Source organism: Mercenaria mercenaria, chromosome 13, assembly GCF_021730395.1.
Source record: "Mercenaria mercenaria strain notata chromosome 13, MADL_Memer_1, whole genome shotgun sequence".
NCBI classification, from domain to species: Eukaryota; Metazoa; Mollusca; class Bivalvia; order Venerida; family Veneridae; genus Mercenaria; species Mercenaria mercenaria.
Genome location: NC_069373.1, coordinates 62039311 through 62063012, shown reverse-complemented (window position 1 = coordinate 62063012; position 23702 = coordinate 62039311). Strand labels below are relative to the sequence as shown.

The window sequence follows — 23702 nt, the reverse complement described above, 5'->3', positions numbered from 1 at the left end:
GATGGCCCTTTTTAGACTTAGAAAATCATGGGTAGGACAATATTTCTATTACACAAAAAAAATCAGATGAGCGTCAGCACCCGCAAGGCGGTGCTCTTGTTCAATTAATCTTCATGAATATTGGTCAGAATGATAACCTTGATGAAATCTAAGCCGAGTTCGAAAATGGGTCATCTGGGGTCAAAAACTAGGTCACTAGGTCAAATCAAAGAAAAACCTTGTGTATGCGATAGAGGCTGTATTTTTCAATTCTTCTTCATGAATATTGGTCAGAATGATAGCCTTGATGAAATCTAGGCCGAGTTCGAAATTGGGTCATCTCGGGTCAAAAACTAGGTCACTAGGTCAAATCAAAGAAAAACCTTGTGTATGCGATAGAGGCTGTATTTTTCAATTCTTCTTCATGAATATTGGTCAGAATGATAACCTTGATGAAATCTAGGCCAAGTTCGAAAATGGGTCATCTCGGGTCAAAAACTAGGTCACTAGGTCAAATCAAAGAAAAACCTTGTGTATGCGATAGAGGCTGTATTTTTCAATTGATCTTCATGAATTTTGGTCAGAATGATTGCCTTGATGAAATCTAGGCCGAGTTCGAAAATGGGTCATCTCGGGTCAAAAACTAGGTCACTAGGTCAAATCAAAGAAAAACCTTGTGTATGCGATAGAGGCGGTATTTTTCAGTTGATCTTCATGAATTTTGGTCAGAATGATTACTTTGATGAAATCTAGGCCAAGTTCGAAATGGGTCATCTGGGGTCAAAAACTAGGTCACTAGGTCATATCACGTAAAAACCTTGTGTATGCGATAGAGGCTGTATTTTTCAATTGATCTTCATGAATTTTGGTCAGAATGATTGCCTTGATGAAATTTAGACCAAGTTTGAAAATGGGTCATCTGAGGTCAAAAACTAGGTCACTAGGTCAAATCCAAGAAAAACCTTGTGTATGCAATAGAGGCTGTATTTTTTAACTGATCTTCATGAAATTTAGCCAGAATGATTACCTTGATAAAATCTAGGCTGATTTCGAAAATGGGTCATCTGGGGTCCAAAACTAGGTCACTAGGTCAAATCGAAGAAAAACATTGTGTATGCAATAGAGGATGTATTTTTCAATTGATCTTCATGAAATTTGGTCAGAGTGATTGCCTTGATGAAAACTAGGTCGGTTTTGAATATGGGTTATCTGAGGTCAAAAACTAGGTCACTAGGTCAAATTAAAGAAAAATCTTGTGTATGCGATAGAGACTGTTTTTTTTCAGTTGATATTTATGAAATTTGGTCAGGTTGATTGCCTTAATGTAATCTAGGTCGAATTTGAATATGGGTCATCTGAGGTCAAAAACTAGGTCACTTGGTCAAATCAAAGAAAAAACTTCTGTATGTGATAGAGGCTGTATTTTTCAGTTGATCTTCATTAATTTTGGTCACAATGATTGCCTTGATAAAATCTAGGTCGAGTTTGAACATGGGTCATCTAGAGTCAAAAACTAGGTCATATCTAAGAAAATACTTGTTTTATTGCAAGAGACCAATTTTTTGGTCCAGTCTTAATGAAAATTGGTCAGAATATTTGTTTCCATGAAATCACTAGGTCAAACATGTTTTACACTGTTATGGAGTGTTTCTTAGGTGAGCGACCTAGGGCCATCTTGGCCCTCTTGTTACTTAGAATTTCAGGTTAAAGTTTTGATACACTTTCACTCTAGACTGACTGGACCAGTCCTCGCCCAGAAAAGGCATTAAAATTGCAATATTTTTATTGTAATATTATATATCAACTTCTTTGCCTCGTCAGTTCTACCCAGGCATTGCCCCATTGAAATGACCCAAATTTTTAGTAAACACTTAAATCCGGGACTTTGAAAACGGGCATAACACCACTATACTGTTTCCATCGTTTTTCCAAGTGGACAGGACCCATGCTCGCCCAGTGGTATATTTTTAAAAGAAAACCATTTATGTATTAAATGACAAGATAAACATTTAGTCTAATCTATCATTATTCTCAACAACATAATTACTCCCGCAAAAAGCATGATAGTTATACAATAAAAGTTATCAAAACGTATTTACTGTAAAAACTAATGATGCAGCATTCTTACCCAGAAGTTATGAGTAGGGTGCAGACGAATCACAAAATTGCATAAACAACATATTTTTAATTACATTTAAATAAACTAGATGTGAAAGATGATGGTAAAATTGTCTGTAATTGTTTTTGCCCTGGAAGCAGCATTTCGAAAACAATTTTGACAGCCCGGAGTCGACGAATATTTGCTGATATAAAATCATTATTTGGTCTGTTAGTTTGAAATAAACTGCATAAAAAGTTCATACTATGTTTAACCTTTAGTTTTGCAACAGTTTTTAACCAATGTTTTTTTTTTTTTAAAATTACTTCAAGTCATGTTTCTTTTTGGCCACTTTCACTTTTGGTTTCACTTTCCTTTTTATTTTCGTCTGCTATCGACCTTGACCGGAACCGGAAACTCTTCAAAAGTGAGGACAGAAAGTGGGACACAACGGGTACAAAAAATAAACAACACATCTGATAAAAGTTTGCATCTTTATTACACAATCTGGCATCAAATTAAAAAATGGGCGAGCATGTGCCTGGGCGAGCATAGGTCCAGTGACTCTATCTTAGTTATTCCTAAATGGATTTGATTCAAACTGAAATTAGTTGTTCCACATCATCTCCTCCATAATATGACACAAGGCCCATAAGTCTGGTACCAATATTTAATGAATTATCCCCCTTTTACATAGAATTCCAGGTTAAAGTTTTGATGCATTTTCACTATATCTTAGTTATTACTAAATGGATTTGATTCAAACTTAAAATAGTTGTTCAACGTCACCCACATCACATGACACAAGGTGCATAACTCTTGCACCAATATTTTATGAATTATGCCCCCTTTTTGCTTTGAATAACACTTGCATTGTGTTTTGATACACTTTATCTTTACCTCTCTTATTACTTAACATTTCTGACACAGACTCAAGCTATTGTGCAATATCTTCATCCACCATTGAGTCATTAAACACTCCAGTGACAGCTCGAGGTTCCTCAGATGTGCCCGGTTTCACTATCCAGCATCGAAATAGTCGAGCGCGCTGTCTTCTGTGACAGCTTTCGTTTATTTAGGAAACTGGTGTTTCTTGCCTATTTTTATATGCACTTATTTTGAACTCAGTCAGTAGAAGGCCAAGAATCTTAACTCTACTTGCATATTGTGTTATGTAAAGCACTTCTCTAGTTCTTCCAGTGATGTAAATGATCGCAACACGGAGCATTACGGCAAAGTTGTATATGTACAATGTCAAGGTTTAAAAACAAAAATACCCAAAATGTCTACGGCGCTTAAGCCATTGAAGCCCTCGAGGCCTTGGAGTGTGTACACTTGCTCTGGTAGCTGGTTTTGCAGTGTTGGCTGAGGGGAAGTAGAGAGTGAAGTACACGTCGGAAGCACATATTTTACGGGTTACCTCAAGTGTTAGAGGCAATGTGGTGGAAGAAGTCTACTTTCCGTATTTTGGCCGGCTTATGACGAATGCATAATGTCGCCACAAGTTTGGCGTTTGTGGGGCGTTCATGTATGATCAATACGAGTTAACACTTCTTACGATGGCGCAGTATAATTAATTAAAAATATCTATAGTTCGATACAGAGGAGACAGCCTTCACTTGTTTCCTGTGGACTCCCACACAGCATACTTTAGCAACTTGACCGAAAAAAGAATTTATTTCAGTTAGAAACGCCGGCTGATCGATCGGCACGACCGCGTCGATTTATTTGACCTATTTTTTTTTCAAAGCGCTAATAATCCATTTGCCGGTCAATAATCGCCTTTTCATAATCTCATCAATTGTAACTTAAACCAATTTTGTCTTAATTTGGCTATACTATGTTTCGCCACCTTGACTTAACCAGGTGACGATATCAGCATATAGGGTAGTTAACAATCGGATCAGCGAACTCGCCCAGTAAAATAAGCACCGGAAGGTTCAACCATCGTCCATCAGTTTGCTGTGGCTATTACAGTCGATTGAACAATCTTACCTTGCTTCCAATGATTTTGCATTATAACCTTCACCTGAATTGATACAGGTTCTTTACTTTTTACCGAGATATATCGAGAAATATACACGGGTTCTGCAGTGGAAATATTGCGCAACTTTAGGAACCCTAAGACACGCAGTAACATTCCGCTAAAGAACGAGTGCATATTTCTCGATGCAAAGCTATATACGTATCTACATATATAAAAATATATAAATGTTAAGTATTTGTTCAAAAGCCTGAATAAAATTGACAGTACTGACCTTATTAAAAAATAATGCAATGACATAGATGGAAATGACGTCACGTACCCAATATGAAATTCAGACGTCAAATATGGAAACATTTTATTTTTGACGTTTCCAGTTCCATTGTAAATTAACATAGAATAAAAGCGAGTATTTAATAAAACATATGAGCCGTGCCATGAGAAAATCAACATAGTGGCATTGCGACCAGCATAGATCCAGACCAGCCTGCGCATCCGCGCAGTCTGGTCAGGATCCATGCTGTTCGCTAACAGTTTCTCCAATTCCAATAGGCTTTAAAAAACGAACAGCATGGAGTCTGACCAGACTGCGCGGATGCGCAGGCTGGTCTGGATCCATGCTGGTCGCACACCCACTATGTTGGTTTTCCCATGGCGCGGCTCATCTCATTATGCTGTCTCGTCTCCAAAACGTAGACTTGTTTTTCAACATTTTCTTATTGCTAGACCTATACAGTTGTTTCACAAAATGAACAACTGGTCCACAATTTAATTCAATTCAATGTTTTATAGCATATGAATATATACAGTTTCTCGCTATCATTCATTCATAGCGTGACAAGTAACTGAGAAGAGTAGGACAATATATAATGATGAAACATATATTATTTAACACTGTACATTGATAACTTTAACGATACAAATTGTACGCACACAACCTTATCTGCATACGGCTAAATTTAATGCAGCGATGCAGCTATAGTGGTTTTAAATAGGGCTAAGTTTATACCTATTTTACTTACTCCAAACTGCAATTTATTTGCCACAGCATGTATACATTTTTTTGAAACCAGCTGCAGTTGCAATATTTCCAGTCTTGTGGTGAAGGGGAGGCTCGAAACTATGAGAAAGAGGTGCGCATATGGCAATTCTATGCCCATGCAATCTACTGACCCAATTCCTAAAACATTCCAGAGGATATCTACGTTACGTCATCAAACACGAGATAAGTTGCATTTCAAAAGATTCAAAGAACTGGTCCCGTATACGTCAATCATATGTAAGTTTGAATCTTAGACTTTTCACCTTGCGCTGGCATTGTCAAATATGCATTGCTTTGCTGGAATCTTCATTTGATAAATTCATAAAATTCAGTCAAATGAAAGTTCCGGCAATTTAAATACTTTCAGACTTTAAACATTGTTGACTATGGGCCCAGACGTTGCCCTCGAAACACGTGTGCTGTGATGCGACACATTATTCTAACATCTGCCGTTGGTTTCAAAGATTTGTTTCTTCAAAAAGTATACAACACCGGATCAGTAAAATAATGTGAAAGAAAAACATAATCATGTATTTTATATCCAGATAGAAAATCCTTAATCTTACATTTACCGAGTTATTTCTACATGAGCATAGTATAGAATTACATTTTTGTGTTTAAAATACGCAAGGAGCTCCAGCGGAATATCATTGTGTTATAGAAACTTTGCATTTTTAAAAGTGGCGAATTAGATTTTGGTTAACTAATGGGTTTGTTCAAAATTTTAAGCAGCTGATCATTTCCACTTGTTTGTGTTCACCGAGTTCTTAAAACACGTCAGATTTTCCCTGGAAGTATTTTTGAACCTTTATTTTCCTATCCCTTTTGCCCATCAAAGCGTTATTTTGGCAATCCTTTATTTATTTATGTTAAGGAATAATATAGATATAAGTATTACTGTATTAAAGTGTCAAATATTTGCATTGACAGGTACATATTTGCCAAAATTAATTAAAAACGCAAGTTTATAAAATTATTACCTTTGTTTTGCCTATCTAGGTTGCGCGACCAAGATATATTGGAAATAGATGAATTCCGAAGCCACACGTGTTTTAAAAACTTGTCTTTTGTTTTAGGTAGTTGAAATATCCCAGTAACTAGAAATTATAATTGAAATCAAAAGAAATAAAACACCAAGTTTTAAATACTTCTACATTTAAGGGAGGTAACTACAAGATTTCATATAAGGTAATAAAATATACATTTCCAATAGAAATCTAACCCTATGTTATGGGCCTTTTTGTTCCTTAAGTAGACCTCTGTATGAAAACTGAAAATTCCTCAAACCTGATCGAACACCTCCAAGTCTAAGTATTAGACTGGGAATAACGATGGACACGGTAATGCACAATACGTTTCCACACGTTTTTGGAAGGGTAAAAAGCATTCAAAGACAACAGTTATTTATGACAATGTATTGCACAACACCAGGCAAGAATAACATTACATTTAACATAGTGCAGACACTTGAACATTATAAATAACATTAAACATGAAAAAGTTAACATATATTTTGTTTGGTAACAAGTGTGACAAAAAGATGAGAATGAGTGAAAATTTATGTAAGATGAAATATCCTATCGTCAACATTTTAATAAACAAATGATCCTTTTCCGAAAAATGATATGAAAGTAGAAGTGGGTACCCTGGATTGAGATGCAAGTGATATGCGATAGTACTAAAAAGGAAACACAACTATGATTTACGCACTGGCTATAACCGATCTTTTTTCAGTACCGAGGACAGAACTGCTCGTGTTTGACCTAACCGATTTCCCTTTGGGGCGCAAACTGTTAACACTCCTCTATCGACGGCGGAACGTTTCGACGACACTCTTTGTAAAGATAACATACATAAAGTAAACATTGTCCGGCTATTCACCAACAACACTTAGTCGTTTGGTAATAAATTACTAAAACATCAACGCCTGATTTTGTATTATGGTCCTGCTCCAGTTTATCAATATCAGCTAATGCACTTTTCATCTTAATAAATTTAATTTAACAGTTATCATGACGTTGTATTTCCAAAAGGTCCATGAATGGTCTTAAATTGCTTAATATAATAAAACGATAAACGTGAGGTCGAGGAATTGTGTCTCTTTCCACTATCCCACAGTTTAAATAAATCTGTAAGAAGATCCTGTAATAGCCTTTATGTTAATGTGTTAGTCAGTTTTGAAAAGACATCCATCGGTCCGAAACCCTGATCACGCGGATAGTTGCTATAAAAGCATTGTTGCACACGTAGGCAGATTCAAACACTTAGCTGTGCATCATGTAGCTGTAATTTGATAAATATGCGATGATTTGATATACAATAAACTTGGTAGTGCGGAACACGGAATATGTGCCTTTAACCTCTATGGATCTTACATCTACGTCATTTTCTCCGCTATTCTGCAGTCTGATCCATTTCATCAAGCGCGTGTTTATTATTTTCAGTTTCCAATTCGGCTTCGTTTTCATCTTCTTCAACTACCGATTCCGTAAGAACAAATCTGTCTGGATATTGTACTTTGTGTGTAATAAAGCCATACTGATTTGTGGTCATAGCAATATTTTTTGGTTTAATTACTTTCAAACCATCGTCCGTTTCTTCCAAACGTGGGCTTAAATCGTTTTCAATTCTTGTTGGATACAAAACTTTATCTGTACTTTCATGACCCTGTTCAGTTTGCTGACCATGGCCGTCATTTACGGAGGACTCTGCTTGTTCAATATTCGGAAGTCTTCTCTCGCGTGCTCTTTCATTCTCTAGGTCATCTCCACCGTTCATGCTCGGATCTTTTGCTTTTATTTCAACACGAACTGATATATTGAAAGGTTCTTGTTCATCAACTGTGTTTTCATGTCCTGTTATAGGCCGTTCGTCATTTGCAGTATTTCTAGACTTCGATTTCACACGATCTTCTTCAGGTGATACTCGGTTCTTGTGAATATTTTTCGATTTCACATCATCATTCACATACAGTTTTGATCTCTTGCTTTTAACAGTCTTTTCAGACCTCTCTGAACACGTGAGGTCGTCACCTCCGACAGGTCTGCTTGTTTCTTCTGTCAAAGTTCCAAGGGCGCTGTCGTCTTCTACAGATGCCATTGACAGACGGTAGCCACCTTCTTTCTGCATAACATTTCCATTTACTCCAACAAAGGGGGAATTACCCGTACTTTTGATAGTTCCGGGAACGAAACCGACAGGAACCGTAATATTTTGAGTTATTTCAATGTTCCGTTTGACTTGGTGTCTTCTCGGGATTCCGTCGACAGCATGTGGATGGTGCGCCGGCGCCATTGGAATGTCCGTTTCGTCCGGATGGTTGAAACGCTGTACAGACATTATGGCGAAAATATCACGACCGTCCGTCGGGTCGGACTGAACTGATGGAATATGTCCAATAGGAGGAAGTTTATTTCTTTTGTATAATCTTTGACCGCTGATATAATTAGAATGGACGAAATGAATATGTTTATTGAGATCAAATACCTTTTTATACCGTCTTTCAAATTCAAGTTCGTCATATAAACTACCAAATCCTTTCGGTTTAAAGGTGCTTGGTTGATTATGATTTTCTTTAGAATGTGTTGCCTTCTTTTTACCAAATTTGTATTTTAAGTTTGTTGATTGGCTTTCGGGACTTCCCTGGAATCCTTGGTGATGCACGAATTCTTTCGACAATACGACGCTGTCCGTCGTTTCCGAATTATGAGATGAGCAAGTCTGTTTCCGCTCATGCGCATTGGAAGCACTTATTTGATTTCCGTTTCGATTATGAGGCTGTTGTTGGCGTGTTGAATCTCCCGTGCGGTTTACATGGTCAGACTGAACCCAGTGTTCAATATTTTCGTGCCAGAAATTATCAGGATGATGTTTTCCTATTCGAAATTTTCTCTCACTGGACTTTGCCGAGTTTTCTGTACCCACTCGCCATGGTTGCTTGGGTGAAGGTTTTTCTGGATAGACCATTTGGCTGGAATGTAAAAAATAAATGTAAAAAAGTTGTCAAGTTTGACTAAAATATGCAGCTGACTTAAGTTTGCAACGAGTTCACATTAAAATTTATTAAGATACACTCAAATGAAAGCCGTTTCAATGACTTCTGTAAAACAGAAAAAAAAACTGCGCGACAATTTTTTGTCTATTGAATTTATTCGAACTCAGGTCGGCCAACCCTTATTGTGACTTTTCGGTATCGTTCACAAATGGAAAAGCGCTCGATTTATGTAACATGTTTTGTTCGCATTTCCTTGTTACTTGGGGGATTTTGATGAAATAAGAAGCGTAGAAGAATGAAAAAACGTGTAACCTGTCTTCAAACACTGCGCCCAAAGTCCATTGTGTACATTGCCTACACATTTGGTCCGTGAAGTACCATTTAGGCGAAGTGTTTGAGAAAAGAATCAAGAATGTCTAGCAGACGCCTTGTAGCGAGGAAAACACCCGCTTTCCTGTCTTGGACGCTTTTTATTTTATCAAAATCTGTCAGATAGTAAGGAATTTATAAACAAAAATCTTAAATCAAGAGATTTTCCCCACGTGTACATTACCAAAAAGTCACTGGCATGAGCTTGCCCTTCTGGAACCGGCGGTATCCAAATTCGTGCAGAGGTTTTACAAATATATTTTTATAGTCGGTATAATTCAGCCTACTCTGTAAAATTCATGGTGTGATGTTTAGAAATTTACAGATGCAGAGCAAGGGGCCTGGCAAGACTTTCAGTACATCATTAAATTTTAAAAGCTTACAAATTTTCAAATAACAATCTGTTATCTTCTTGCTCCATCTAATGACAGACCTGATCAATTTTGGAGCGATAAGAAAACATTCACCTTAATGAAGTTTCTCGGGATTTTTTTACCAATCGTGAATGAATGAAAGAATATCGACGGTAATTTAAGTATGAAACAAGATAATAAATACTTTTTTTCACTGAATCACCTTGATCTAAGTTCCATTCAAGCACCTGTCGTCATAAAATCAATAACCTTGTCACTTGAACTTTATTTTCAATATTAAACAAATAGATCTCTTTATCACCCAACGTGCACAAACACTTGATAAACCCGTCATTTTGCGCCTTTATGTTAAGTGTTATTAATGTATAAAATGATACGATTTTACAACAAGCTAATATGAAAAATTGATAATAATTATGAAACTTTGGTCGTAAAGAAGGACACCAATTTATACTTTGAACTTGGGACATTTAATCTTCTCTTTAAAATGATTTACAGATTATTTTAACTCTCAATGGGTCCTGTTTCTAGATGCACGTCTTATTTTTTATTTGCGTTGACAAATAACAATATATACGAAAAATAAAAAATCATGCACCAAATATGATATATATTCATCAAAAGATTAATATTTTATTAAAATGACAGCTAAATTTAACCTAGTCTTCTGTTGCTTACTACAAACCTGTTCAAAGGTTTTATGACTATAAATACACAATGTACATAAAGCATTTGAAATTCACTGAAACTTTCACTGAAACTTAATTAATAATATATTCTTACTTTTATTTACAAATAATAGATTTACTAAATAATAAATAATGCAGTATATATTAAGGTGTCATTTATTTTTGTTGACGGACAACAACATAATATGAAAAATAAAAAATCATACACCACATACCATATTCATCAAAAGATATGACAGCTAAATTCAGCCCAGTTTTCTGTTGCTTACTACATAAGTGTTTAAGGTTTTATTTTGTATTCATACATCATTTGCAGTTCACTGGAACTTAATCTAATTTTACATTTTTTACAAATGATAGCTAACTAAATAACAAATAATGCTGTATATCTTGAGGTACCATTTAATTAAAGAGATACACAATAACGTTAATGAAAATGTACAATTATTAAAGATTACCTTATACCAGTTGGGATTTTAGGAAAGAACATAATTTCCAAGTTTATTTGCAATGTCCTAATAAGATGTAGTAAAACGTGAATATTCCATTTTCGAAATAGGTCAGGCGTCCATTCTATACTTCCAAATTTGTTCCGTTTTGACGACTTTTTAAGAAGAACACTTTGATCTCGAGAACATTTTCATTAAACTGTGTCAGTTTTGAAGTCATTCTTTTTCTCTTTAAAATGAATGATATATCGATAGTCACTTGCTGATAGTTTTTTTTAAACTCCTGACATACGTTATGCATCTAGTTATACTTTTATTAGTGTGTTACAATACTTCACAAAAATATGTCATCTTGTCTTTTAAAGTACACATATTTTAGGCTGTCTTAAGGTTTAATCCATGGACATGTTCTTTCCTTGAAATCTTATTAACATATAAGTATTAACCTTATTTGCAACGCTTGCGGTTCAGATCTGCACACGTTCGCATTATTATAACATTGCAAGTTACAATGTAATCCTTATGGAATTATTTATTCCAGCCTAAATTAACTCTTGAATGTTCAATTTTATGAAAGAAGTGCCCAATCCACTGCTTATTAAATTGTTCAAATACAGTAATCTAAACCGACTATATTAAATAAATACGATAGCAATAGAAAACATGTCACACTGGAATGTAACTAGGAAAAGTAATTTCTGTTTTAATAGAATTGTTTAGAAATGTATCAAAATTAATCCGCCTGGTAAATTGCTTGTTATCATTATTCATGAGGAGAAAAATAGATATTGATGTGTACAAACACACTATTTTTCAGTTCGAACTATTTCTCATTATTTCTGTAAAACTTTTTCCTACCAGATTTTTTTCCCATTATTTCTCAAATCCATGTTTAAGTTCATTATTTCTGACATGCATGTTTCAATCCGAAACTATTTTCTCACTATTTCCTTCGGAACACTACGAACTGAACACTTAAATCTTTTAGTAAACTAATGTACTTTTTATCAGTATTTCTTAATGATATTTTCTTTACATGATATGTCCGCCTTGTTGCATGATCGCATTCATTAGTTCTTTATCACAAATGAACTATTCATACATGCAGAAAACACCGTTTTTTAAATCTTATCTAGAGCACATAAACAATCCGAATACTTTATAATCAGTAGCACTTATCTGACAATAATGAGGGTTGAAAATTGTCAACAAAAGAAGAAACCATTTTAAAGCTCATTTATTCTTAAAAGCAAAGTTCGCAATCCGATCGCGCACCTAGAACTGACTCGTTGTACGTGCAAAATACCGATTTTAGCTTCCTGAGGATTTCATTAAACCCTTAAACGTTATTTTCACATATTGTTGCAAAATAGGCTGAAAGTATATTGTTTCAAAATAAAGTACTTATATATTGATTTATTGAGCAAATTACGGCCAAAAAGTAATAAACTATTGAAAAACTTAAAGATTTTCTGTCGGCTATCAAACATCTTCATTTACCGGATCTTGATAAATCGTGTTAAAGGTCTGACATGTTAGACCGTTCACTTAAAAGAGCAATGGCCTTAAATTACCATTAGTTATTATAAAAAGTTATTGAATTCCAATTTTGTTAAAACACTTAAGATATAATTGGTCATGCGGACAATATCATGTTAAAGGCCCTGGCGTTTTTACGTTAAATGGTAGCGGCTTTTATACGAAAAACATATTGACTAAGCTAATGTATATAAAATATAAAAGGGACTGAGGCTTTGTGATTGCATGAGTACCTGTACGCCTGTACGTGTACGCATTTTTATCATGTACATTTTGACAAGCGCCTTTACTTTAGAAACCGCATGTGCGTTGCAACGTTGCAACTTTGGCAAAAGTTAGACGTACTCACGTGTGTAGTACGTGCCTGTAAAACCTAAACTGTGTTAACAAACATTTCCGTGATGTAAGCCAACCAATTGATCATTTGGATCTTTGAGTACTTACTTTTTTCACTACACGTATGCATGCAGTACATGTACACATTAAAACTAGAGAGGTACGTGTATGTGTGTAATCTAATTTTTTATTTTTTTATTTGTCACTTTGTTGACATGAAAGGATTTTTTGAGAAAAATATCAATATTTTTATACCTTAATAAGATTTCATTTAATGCGAGTTCCCTACAAAGCCAATATATATGCAACTATCCTTCAATAATAATAATAATAATAATAATAATAATAAATAATAATAAAAGCAAGGAAAACATTATCAAAAAGGAGAAGAAATGCTAGCGTTTAACTTAAAAACATTAGGTGAAAGTAAACTACATATTAAAGATCTAATTGTTTCAAGTATGCGAAAATTGATATGGAAGAAATAATATTTACAGTACAACCTCTCAAGAGTGGCCATCTCTTAAGCAAAAACTTCTCTATAACAGCATCATCAAAAATTCCCTAAGATAAAATATACTATCAAATTTACCTCTCCAGAACAACAACCTCTACATAACGGTCAATATTTTTATCTCCCAAATGGTGTTGCTCTACAGAGGTTGCACTGCCATTGGTTTCAATTTACTTATTTAGTTCTTTGGACTAATGTATTATAATGATAGATAACATGTACATTGCTGTTTGCATAACATTTTCCATCGCACGCTGGTTTACATCCAGTAAAAATATTTGATTCTTACGGTTGTTCAATGCGCAAAACATCGACACTATTTTTTTTTTTAACATAAAAACAATCCTCTACCTAATTTTAAATTCGTTTCATTTTACAGTCTATGTTGTGGTTGGTGGGGATGATGGGTGAGGAATGCAATTTATGTCCTTAAAAGTTTGTAAATCATTACACTCGGATATAGTGCGGCAATATCTCGAGGTCTTGGGCATTTTTCACTTTTTAACAAGACAGGGTATTGCATGGGTATAGTGTAGGATTTCTTTTATCGTTTCAACAAGCGTGAGATGTCAAAATCCAGACACAATTCATTCAAAATGTACAGGCTTGTAAAACTTAATTCTGAATACTTACATGAAGCTAGCACCAGGACGCTTAAGGGTTTTCTAACAGTAGGCTTGCACGTCTTGAAATCCCAACCACTTTATAGTTAACCCTTATCAAGCTGTACACAACTGATTCTGCCTTTGCAACCAGTGCAGATCTTGATCAGACTGCACGGATGTACAGGCTGATCATGATCTACACTGTTCGCCATTCAGTCAGTATCGTCACAGTTTGGTAAGCACCCCTTTTAACTGTTAATGGCACTGTCTAAATTGAAAAGTTCTTTATAGAAATTTAGCAGGGTAAGGGTTAAAAAGAAACAAACCGAATAACTATTGGCAAGTTGTCAACACATTCAGCAAGAACTTCTTGGTTCCGTTCTCGTTCCTTCTGTAGTTTCTCTAGGTAGCGTTTCGATGCGTTCTTGTTGGTCAAACCGATGAGCTGCTCTTTGTTTGGGTGGTGTGCCACCTGGGCAGGAGGCGCTCGAAGTGACTGCACGTGCGGTATTGTAGGATGACCTATGACTTCCAGCCATTCTGGATCACTCATTGTCCTGATACCGCGATCATGGCTGAAAAATAGACAAACAAAATCAAGAAAAATAAAACAAACTACAACAAAAAATAAATGAAATAAAACATTTTCTCCCGAATAGATTTAGCAAAAGGATCGAGTCCAGTTATATTGGACAGGCTACTGTCAGTTGCCAATTCACGTGCGCTATCCCACTACTGTCCAACACGGGAACTTTTGCCTGCTGTGTTTCCACCCTGGGCCGATACGTTCCTCCTTAGACAACCTGGAGCACCCAGGCTCCCCCGAGTGTCCCATATTGATGCCGGGCTTAGTGCGGACGCCCGATCGACACTGACAGGCTGACAGCAGGGCTCCCACCCTCAAACCGTCCTCAGATCCCGGCCTCCAAGTAGCTGGATTACAGGAGTACGCCAACACTCCCGGCCGATTGTAACTCTCGCTAATTTGACTTAAAACCCTTCAATTGAAACATTTCTTTTATTTATTCATTTCTATTTTTGTTAAATTTTGTCATTAATTCGTTTTTATTTTATCTAATAGATAAGCGTTGCACAATTTTTTTTTCAAACGAATTAAATTTTATAAAATATTTATAATTGATATTGCCACGTGTACATAGCCATTTCATATACGCAAGATTAGATTTTGACAGGCCAAATGAAAGTTTGCTTTGATTGACAGATACACAACAAACTGCATATCAATGACCGGTGGCTACCGTATGCAGTGAATAATTACTGAATTTCATTCTCTTTTTACACTTTTTTGATGTTTTGTGTCACTATGATTTTAAATTCTTTTGTTTTTGATTTGGAAACAGTCTTGCCTGAGCATGTGAAACTTTAAAAATATCATACGCATAAATATTTCTGGCATAAATACAACTTTTACGGCACAGAATCAACAGATTACACTCTAAAACAATATTTTTATGTAGTTCGAATAATTACAACCCGATATCTTTCTCTTGGGAAGGAAGGTCGTATATTTAGGACTGAATACTTTTCTCTTGATAGATAAATTCGAAGTCTGTGTCGTCTCTCTTGTATGAATGTTAACACCGGTATACAACCACGCTAATTGACTAACTTGACCACTTCAATGACTGACTGAAAACTAACCAGCTGAGCAGCTCGAACATGTCCGGGAGGGAACAGACTGATACATTAAAAATGAGGAACTCGAACATTTCCATGACCTAGACATAGACTAAACACCAACCAGCTGAGAAAATCGTATAAACTAGCAGACCATCAGAAGTCATTTCTGCATATTGAAGATTAAAGCACTCAACAACTGAGTTAACGGACAATTTGGACGCATCTAGTGATTCAGTCTAAAACAACTCACCAGTTAAGTAATTCAACCATTTCCGCAAGGAAATCGTCAATACTGTTTTCCCGGGTAGGGTAACACATATTTCCGTCATCAGAAAATGAACACATTTGCAGAGACTTTGGGATCCTTCCTGTGTTATTCCATCACAGAAAAAGTGACAGACATCAACTGAACATTTTATAATCCTATTTCATGAAGACACATTAAGCGGTATTTTTCTAATCCAGGACGCAAATTACATTCAAAGTGTGTCAAACGTCCATTTTCGGACACAATCCTGTACCGTATAGTCACATAGTCAAGCATTTAAACATACAGAAATGCTCTTAAGTACATGTAATCGCATTAAAAGATTCATTTTAAAAGGTTACAGATATAGAGAAGGGCTTTTTATCAATGATTTTAATAATTTGATCTTTTTGGCAATACAACAATTATTACGACTATCCGAAATTTATAGTAAATCAGTATTCATTTGTTTTAATACAAACTTATCTTTTTTAGTCAATACTGCACATCTATGAGCTGATCTTTTTTCAGTCGCATTTTAGTTTAATAAGTGCGTGAACATTTTGATAAAAATCTGCTAATTGGCGATTTTAATGTGTTGTGAGATAGCGTTACATTCGAAAATACAGCTTGTTGAAATATTATAGATGTGTTTGAGGAGTAGGGACAGATAAAAAATTCTGGTTTTAAATTATTCTAATTGTTCATGAATGCATTTTACTGGAAGATTACATGAAGATAATGCTTTTCATAATATCACCACTGGAAAATCATTTGCAAATTTATAATTCTATAATATAAACTTAATTCTAATTAATACTCGAGTACTGTATGATACATTGTGTCGTAAAATACAGTCAAGATGTCGTAATTTGTAGGTCTTTATTCAAACGTTGGAGTACACTGCAGACGTAAAATCGAAAATTGAACACATGGTCTTTCAAGTAGATGGTCATTTTAAGCACAGGTTTCACTGTAATTGAAACATGTATAAATCTGGTAACTTATTTTTTGTTCACTGATACGGCATTTTTTATCTTTTTGAATTTTGTAGCTAAAATTTAATAACAAATAAAGTACTTTGTATATTCTTAATTTTTTTAAGTCGTTTTGTATTCAAACATGCAATTTCCCCTGTGTCTGGACATTAAAAATACATTTAAAAATCACAGAAGTCATTAAGTCTCTAAACTCATTAAACTGAAAGGAAATTCGAAATGTCCCAATGTCGGAATTAAGATAAGATAAGATAAGATTCAGTAAACTTGTAAAGTCTCAAAATGTGACAACGTCTGAATGTATGAACTCGAAGAACTAGAATATACAGCTACTTTTTAAAGTCTCAAAATGTCACAATATCTGAACTCAAACGAGGGGAAGTAAGCTTTCAAAGTCTCGAGATGTCACAATGTTAGCTCACAAAAATGACAAGATACACGTGCCCTTTTAAAGACTCGAAATATTAAAGTGTATGAACTATCAGAAATAGAAGATATAGTTATCTTTTTAAAACTAGGGATGTCACAATGTACGAAGCCATAGAACCATAAGCTACGTTATATTTTATAGTCTCGAACTGTGACAGAGTCTGAACTGACAAAACTACATTTTCAAGTCTCGAAATGTGGCAACGTTTGTACTCATAGAATCTCACAGAACCAGAAGATAATGTTTTTAAAGTCTGAAGTTGTCACCGTGTCTGAACCTTAAAACCCAAAGATACGGTCCAGAAATATCACACTATTGGAACTCATGGACCCAGAAGATACAATAACCCTGTCAAGTCTCATTATGTCTTCTTTGTATGCTATATGTTATTAGTTATAAATTACCCGTATCTCATATACTTTCATAGTGGGAACTTTTTTTTCTTCATACATTGTTTGACCCTCGGATGACAATTTGCACAAAAAGAACGTAACTTTTTGATTCACTCGGTGTCTAACTGATCAGCTGATCTACATACCATATATACAGATACGGGACCTTTGAATACAGTGGGACTGGAAATATATCCATGTAGCTAATAAAATAATTAATTTCCCTTCAAAATGGTTAAGAGGGACGGTTTCCTTATCTTGCCCATAACATTTTGTTGATTTTTAACGAAGTTAACGACCAGTTTACAGCCAGTATGACCAGTCTTCCATTCAGGATAGTCTTAACATACTGATATACTAAAAAACGTAGGAGGCGTCATACGAGTAAGTCGATCCATACTCGTGATTCCATTCAGATCTTTCAGGTTGCGCAGCCGACGCCTTTATCTCTATACCTCTCCTTATAGTTAACTGAGATATGTCCCAAGTAAGGCAGATTAGAGAATGAAGTATTATCAGTTCTGAAAGGTACAAACTTGTGATTTATGTCATCTTACCATCTTATATCTTAAATTACTTGTTTTAATTTTCAAATTTGAATATGGACACGAGAACGCTGAAGTGAAAGAATGTCAAGTAACCAGATATTCTATGTTAACGTATTCAGTGAATGCCGCTTTGACATCTCAATATATTGTATAAGACTAAAGAAAATATTATTTTTATACCTACTTATTCAATATTTTCTGCACATTTACTTGTCAGATAGTCGACTTCAACAAAAAAGTGTCAGTGTATGAACTGCATATATATTAGATATTATCACATATTTAAGTATATTTATAAAGTTTGAAATGAGGAAAACAAACTTACATATTACAGCAGATACATATGGCTCCGACAGACCGTTTCAGACGTTCAGACATGCTTCAAGTCTCCACAAATTTTATCACTCTGTTTTGTAGGTAATTTCTCCTTAATTGCTTATTAGATTCAGTTTCATTAGGAAATCAAGTTTACTGGCGTTAGATCTATATAGAGTCCATTGCTACATGGTCGTGTTTTCATTGATTTGTTTTGAGATAAACATTATGGTTTCTTTAAAACAAAAAAAAAACTGGTCGTCAAAATCAGTGAAATGTGTCACTTTTAAAACAATAAAGAATGTGAGATTTTGAAATTCGAAACCCTTTGACATAAATAATCGGGCAAACTGCTCACTGACCCGCTTGATTCCAAACTATGTTGATTTCAAAAGTTTAAAAATCTTTGTCAATATTAAACGTCTTTCATTACATTCTTGTTTTCTACTTTAAATTTCTGTAAAAGTGCAGTGAACTTAAACATTAATTTTTATTTTTTTCTCACGCCTAGCAATTATCACGTCTAATAAACTCCCAGAACCGGAAATTAAATCCATGCAATAACTCAAGTTTGCCATTTTTTCTCTTCTCGAAAACACGCATAGTTTAGGTTCAAAGTTTTATTTCTCGTATTTGTGAAAGGGATAGCTAGAAATGTTAAATGATTTAATTTTAACATATCGTGAGTGTTTGCAATTCTTTCATTTTACAAAGAGGAGTGTTTACTCTCTAGAAATCTGTTTTTGAAACTTTCAAAATTAAAATGTGTTATTGTTGTAGTAATACTTCCTTTGTTTGGTTATCTCGATTACTGAATAAGGATCATAGATTCAAAAGAACGGCAGCCAAGAACGGCGGCTTCTCATGATAAATAAGGCTTATATTCAAACAAGGTAGACAATTCTTTATGACATTGAAACGTTTACTAACAAGGTTATCTACAATTAAGCATGAAGTTCTGTACAGGTCTGACACTGCTAGTTATTTGTTAAGGCATACAGAAACTAAATAGAAAAATGGCGCGAAAAAAAAAATGGTAGTCGTATAATGGCGGATACAAATAGTCCTCAGTTTTTTTTTTTTTGCTCTATAGAGCTATTTTCCTTATTTTCTTTGCATTTTTTTTTTGCTAAAATCACATGACAGATCTATGCTTGACATGTAGGTAGCATTTTCAAAATGAATAACAACATGACAAAATTTTTCATGGAAACGTAGATCATACACCACCAGTATAATTTGGGATCTCATTTTTTAGCTGATTTTGCAGTTTGTGTGTTTGACTGAAATTATTTTTCTTGCATCAAACATGACCCCCACTTTTCTATTGATTTTTAGTTAGCACTGACAATATTCTTCAAGAAAATGTAAGTTACAGACATTTAAAATGGGTCCTGATGTGTGCTGTAGTCATTGGAAATAGGCTAATTTTATAAGATGACATTGGTAAAAAATGAAATCTGGCCATGGGCTACTTTGATTAGAATTTGATAGAAAATGACAAATTAAATGCAATTTTGTTGAAATTGAGGATAAAACATAAAAATATCACATTTTCACTGTTTTGAGTGTATTTTTTTCAAAAACTGCATATTTATAGGCTACTGATTGCTATTTTCTGGCCATCAAAGGTAAAAGTGAACATATTTAACAGTTTAAATGTGTAATTTGCATGCATATCAGAGTAGAAAATGTCAAAACAGGGCAAAACAAGGCTGCATTTAGGGTAACTGCTTCAAAATTATGTCGCGACAGCTATTTTTGACAAAATCTGACACTTTGTCTTATGGTAGTGAAACTGTCGTAAAAACTTGGAAACTGTTGGTATCAAGCTAAACCTTGTATTTTTTCATGCATTTGGGTTTCTTGTACATTTCAAATGAAACTGGCACAGTGTCAGAGAAAAAAGTATTTCTTAATAGGCTTACATTATATGAATTGACCATGTCACATACCCACAAAACGGAAGGATGACATGTGATTCTATGTAAGACACCATAAACAGCAGTTTTATGCAGACTCATTTTCATTGATTTTACAATTTTTCTTCGAAAACACGTCACCCCTTCAAGTCGTTAAATGGCATACACAGGCCAAATGCACACTGAATTCCAAAACATTACCTATTTATCCAATTAGCTCATATTTCACAATCTGAAACCGGTTTCCAATCAATGAACAACATACCAAACCTACAAGTCTGATGTCATAAGCTTCCACAGTGAAGTTATCATAAATATACAACTTTCACTAAAATGAATTCGCTCATGTCATAATTTTTTTTTTTCGCTAAAGCTAAGTTGAATTTGTACAAGTAATAGTTTTTTTTTGGAGCGTACAGCTACATAATAATGAGCGCACCAGAAACAAATATGCATTTGCGACCAGCATGGATCCAGACCCGAGCCTGTGCATCCGCGCAGTCTGGTCAGGATCTATGCTGTTAGCTAACGGTTTCTCTAATTGCAATAGGCTTTGAAAGCGAACAGCATGGATCCTGATGCGCAGGCTGGTCTGGATCCATGCTGGTTGCAAATGCACTATGTTGGTTTTCTCATGGTGCTGCTCATTTGTTTTTAGCGTAAACTTTACATGAAATATGAGGTAAGTTTTCAAGAAAAGTATACTTTCAGAACCACGCTTATTTTTTTAAATGAAATTTAAAATCCCACAAGTTTGTGCATATATGCAAAAGTTAAGTATAGCAAACTTTCTCATGATATTATTGGTGTTTCGCTACTGATGAGTTACAAAAATCTAATGTCAAGGATGTTTCTTTATCTTAATGTATACATACCCTTGTGATGTGTCTATAAGATAACATGAACAAACACTAATCTCCATGTCAGGTTCACCACGAATATGCTCTATGATTCTAGGTGATATCATATTAGTCACAAAGTATGTCACACAAAGCACCAAATAAATTAACGATACCCGGCTATTCTTATCCGTGGTTCTAAGACTTCTCTAACCGTCTCACACTCAGTCGCAGTTTTTAAATCTTCATTTCATTTACCACAACGATATTATCTGAGACCCTCCATAAATTTAACTTTCCCGAAATTCTTTTTAAACAGATTGTTAAAAAGTCACTGATGTTTCTCTTTTCTTAGATCTCATTATATCTTAAACTCTTCCCGTTATCTGAATCTGTTCATATCTTTAGACCAAGCTATTATTCCAGTGGCTATTTGGATTCGATCTGTAATCAGTTCATTTGTTTAAACAAGTAATATGACAATATTATTTGTTTAAACAAGTAATTTGGCAGTTTCATATTTCTTACTTAGCATGTTTGACATGCATCTTATTCAAATAAAACATAGTTTTCAAATTAAAAGTATCGTTTTCATTCAGTCTAGATAATTATTCAAATTTACACACGGTCATACTTGCTATGTATCAGGTAGAATGGATATCTATCTGTTCCAAATAACAATATAAAAAGATCGTACGGCCTGCCTCAACAAAATTTTGAGTTAATTCATATGTTTCACGAGTACATTTAATGACAAAAAATCACATAGCACAAATGATATTTTTAATTCTTTAAGGATCCATGAAAAATCCGAAATTTCGTAGAATACAATTGAGTAGTCAGCTGATGAAAAGTCCATAAACTGTCATGAAAACACCGATGGTATATATTTATATGAGCCGTGCCATGTGAAAACCAACATAGTGGCTTTGCGACCAGCATGGATCCAGACCAGCCTGCGCATCCGCGCAGTCTGGTCAGGATCCATGCTGTTCGCTAACAGTTTCTCCAATTCCAATAGGCTTTAAAAGCTAACAGCATGGATCCTGACCAGACTGCGCGGATGCGCAGGCTGGTCTGGATCCATGCTGGTCGCAAACCCATTATGTTGGTTTTCTCATGGCGCGGCTCATATGTGTTTCGTATATTCAAATTTTTTTCTTTCATCCCTCTAAATGAATAAATGAAACTATAGATTTGCCATTGTAATTATTTCTATGATTGATATCCATCAATGAAATCGTTCCGGTGTATTTCCTCTGTATTATACTTCAGTATGAAAAACAGTGAGAAAGTGACACGGGGGTAGTTATTGCAGTCATGAACACAGGGCGTAGCTGCCGGATGAATTTCTGACTTAATGTTGAAGTGTTTTTAAGTAAACTCCCGCACTTTTTGCTTGTATATGCAACACCTGTCAGTCCCATTATCGCGCGACGTAAGGTTTCCTTCGAAAATATGTAAAGAATGAAATGACCACTTTTGTCATGAAACTGCTCAGACAATTCTTAGAAAAACTATTTGTCATGAATATTAGTTATGTCAAACACTTTCAAATTACGTAACGACACGTTTCAGGTGTATAAATACTTTTTTTTGTAGTTGAATTGTACCTTGAATCTCTGCCACGAAAGTCCTTAAAAGATGGTTTTATTTTTACTTTTAAACCCTGGCAACTGTAATACTCACAAATATACTGGTTTTAGATAGATACTTTGGGAGCTCCTGTTATTTTTTTGTCGGAAAAGGTGCTACCAAATTGTATTTATCAAATGCCATGTATGCTACGCACATGCTTCAGAATGCAAATCGATACACTGTATACAAAATCAAATCGACACTATTGACTTCTTTATTATAATCACACTGGTTGGATAAACCATGTTTCTCTGTAAGAAAGTAAATAAAGGATTCATTGGCAGGATTAATAATGAAACTGGTCGATTTCACTTAAATCCCTAATTTGTGATAAACTGAGTCAAAGGATCAAAATATTTTCATAATAAGAATTCTTATTGATATTAAAACTATTAATATGTATGAAGTCTTTCAATTCATGTTACCTTTACGCACATTAGAATTATCAAGGGTATAAACTAGGTGAGAATAATTGAACTTTTCCCAGGAGTTCATCAAGTTTGTTCCTACTAAAAAAAAAAAAAAAACAGCCAGCGGTGAAAAAATATATTCTTTTGGAAGTATACTAGGTGCCGACATAAACATTATTGAAACCTGTCACCTACCATCAACAGGTGGACTGAACAAAATAACGAAGTTTCATTCATTTTTTTAATATGGTTAATATTACACGTGAGTTGCCTTTCATTGGCCACTTCGTTCATTTGACTTTTTCAGATGTGTATTTTTCTATATCAAATTCTTATCAAGCACTGTACTG

The 23702-nt window shown here is 34.7% G+C and overlaps 1 protein-coding gene across 5 annotated transcripts; it reads right to left on the bottom strand.

Moving 5' to 3' along the window:
• Window positions 1-6503: 6503 nt before the first annotated feature.
• Window positions 6504-21650, bottom strand: LOC123528737 (uncharacterized). Of its 5 annotated transcripts, none has more exons than XM_045308696.2 (3): window positions 21341-21650; window positions 14299-14547; window positions 6504-9073 (listed from the first exon to the last, which is right to left on the bottom strand). In XM_045308696.2, exons 1-3 carry the CDS (start codon window positions 21430-21432, stop codon window positions 7498-7500), a joined length of 1917 nt encoding a protein of 638 aa, XP_045164631.2. In that variant the 5' UTR covers window positions 21433-21650; the 3' UTR covers window positions 6504-7497. The 5 variants fall into 5 exon arrangements, with proteins under 5 accessions (XP_045164631.2, XP_045164632.2, XP_045164630.2 ...); XM_045308697.2 differs by lacking the exon at window positions 21341-21650 and adding an exon at window positions 18554-18767; XM_045308695.2 differs by lacking the exon at window positions 21341-21650 and adding an exon at window positions 15864-16140.
• Between the last annotated feature and the right edge of the window lie 2052 nt (window positions 21651-23702).

Bases quoted from the DNA above. Each gene is read 5' to 3' on its own strand.
- LOC123528737 (XM_045308695.2), bottom strand. From the start codon at position 15,958: ATGTGTTCATTTTCTGATGACGGAAATATGTGTTACCCTACCCGGGAA. The intron at 14,548-15,863 runs GTGAGTTGTTTT...TCTATTTTTCAG, and splicing joins ATGGTTGAATTACTTAACTG to CCATGATCGCGGTATCAGGA. The intron at 9,074-14,298 runs GTTTGTTTCTTT...TTTACATTCCAG, and splicing joins AACTTGCCAATAGTTATTCG to CCAAATGGTCTATCCAGAAA.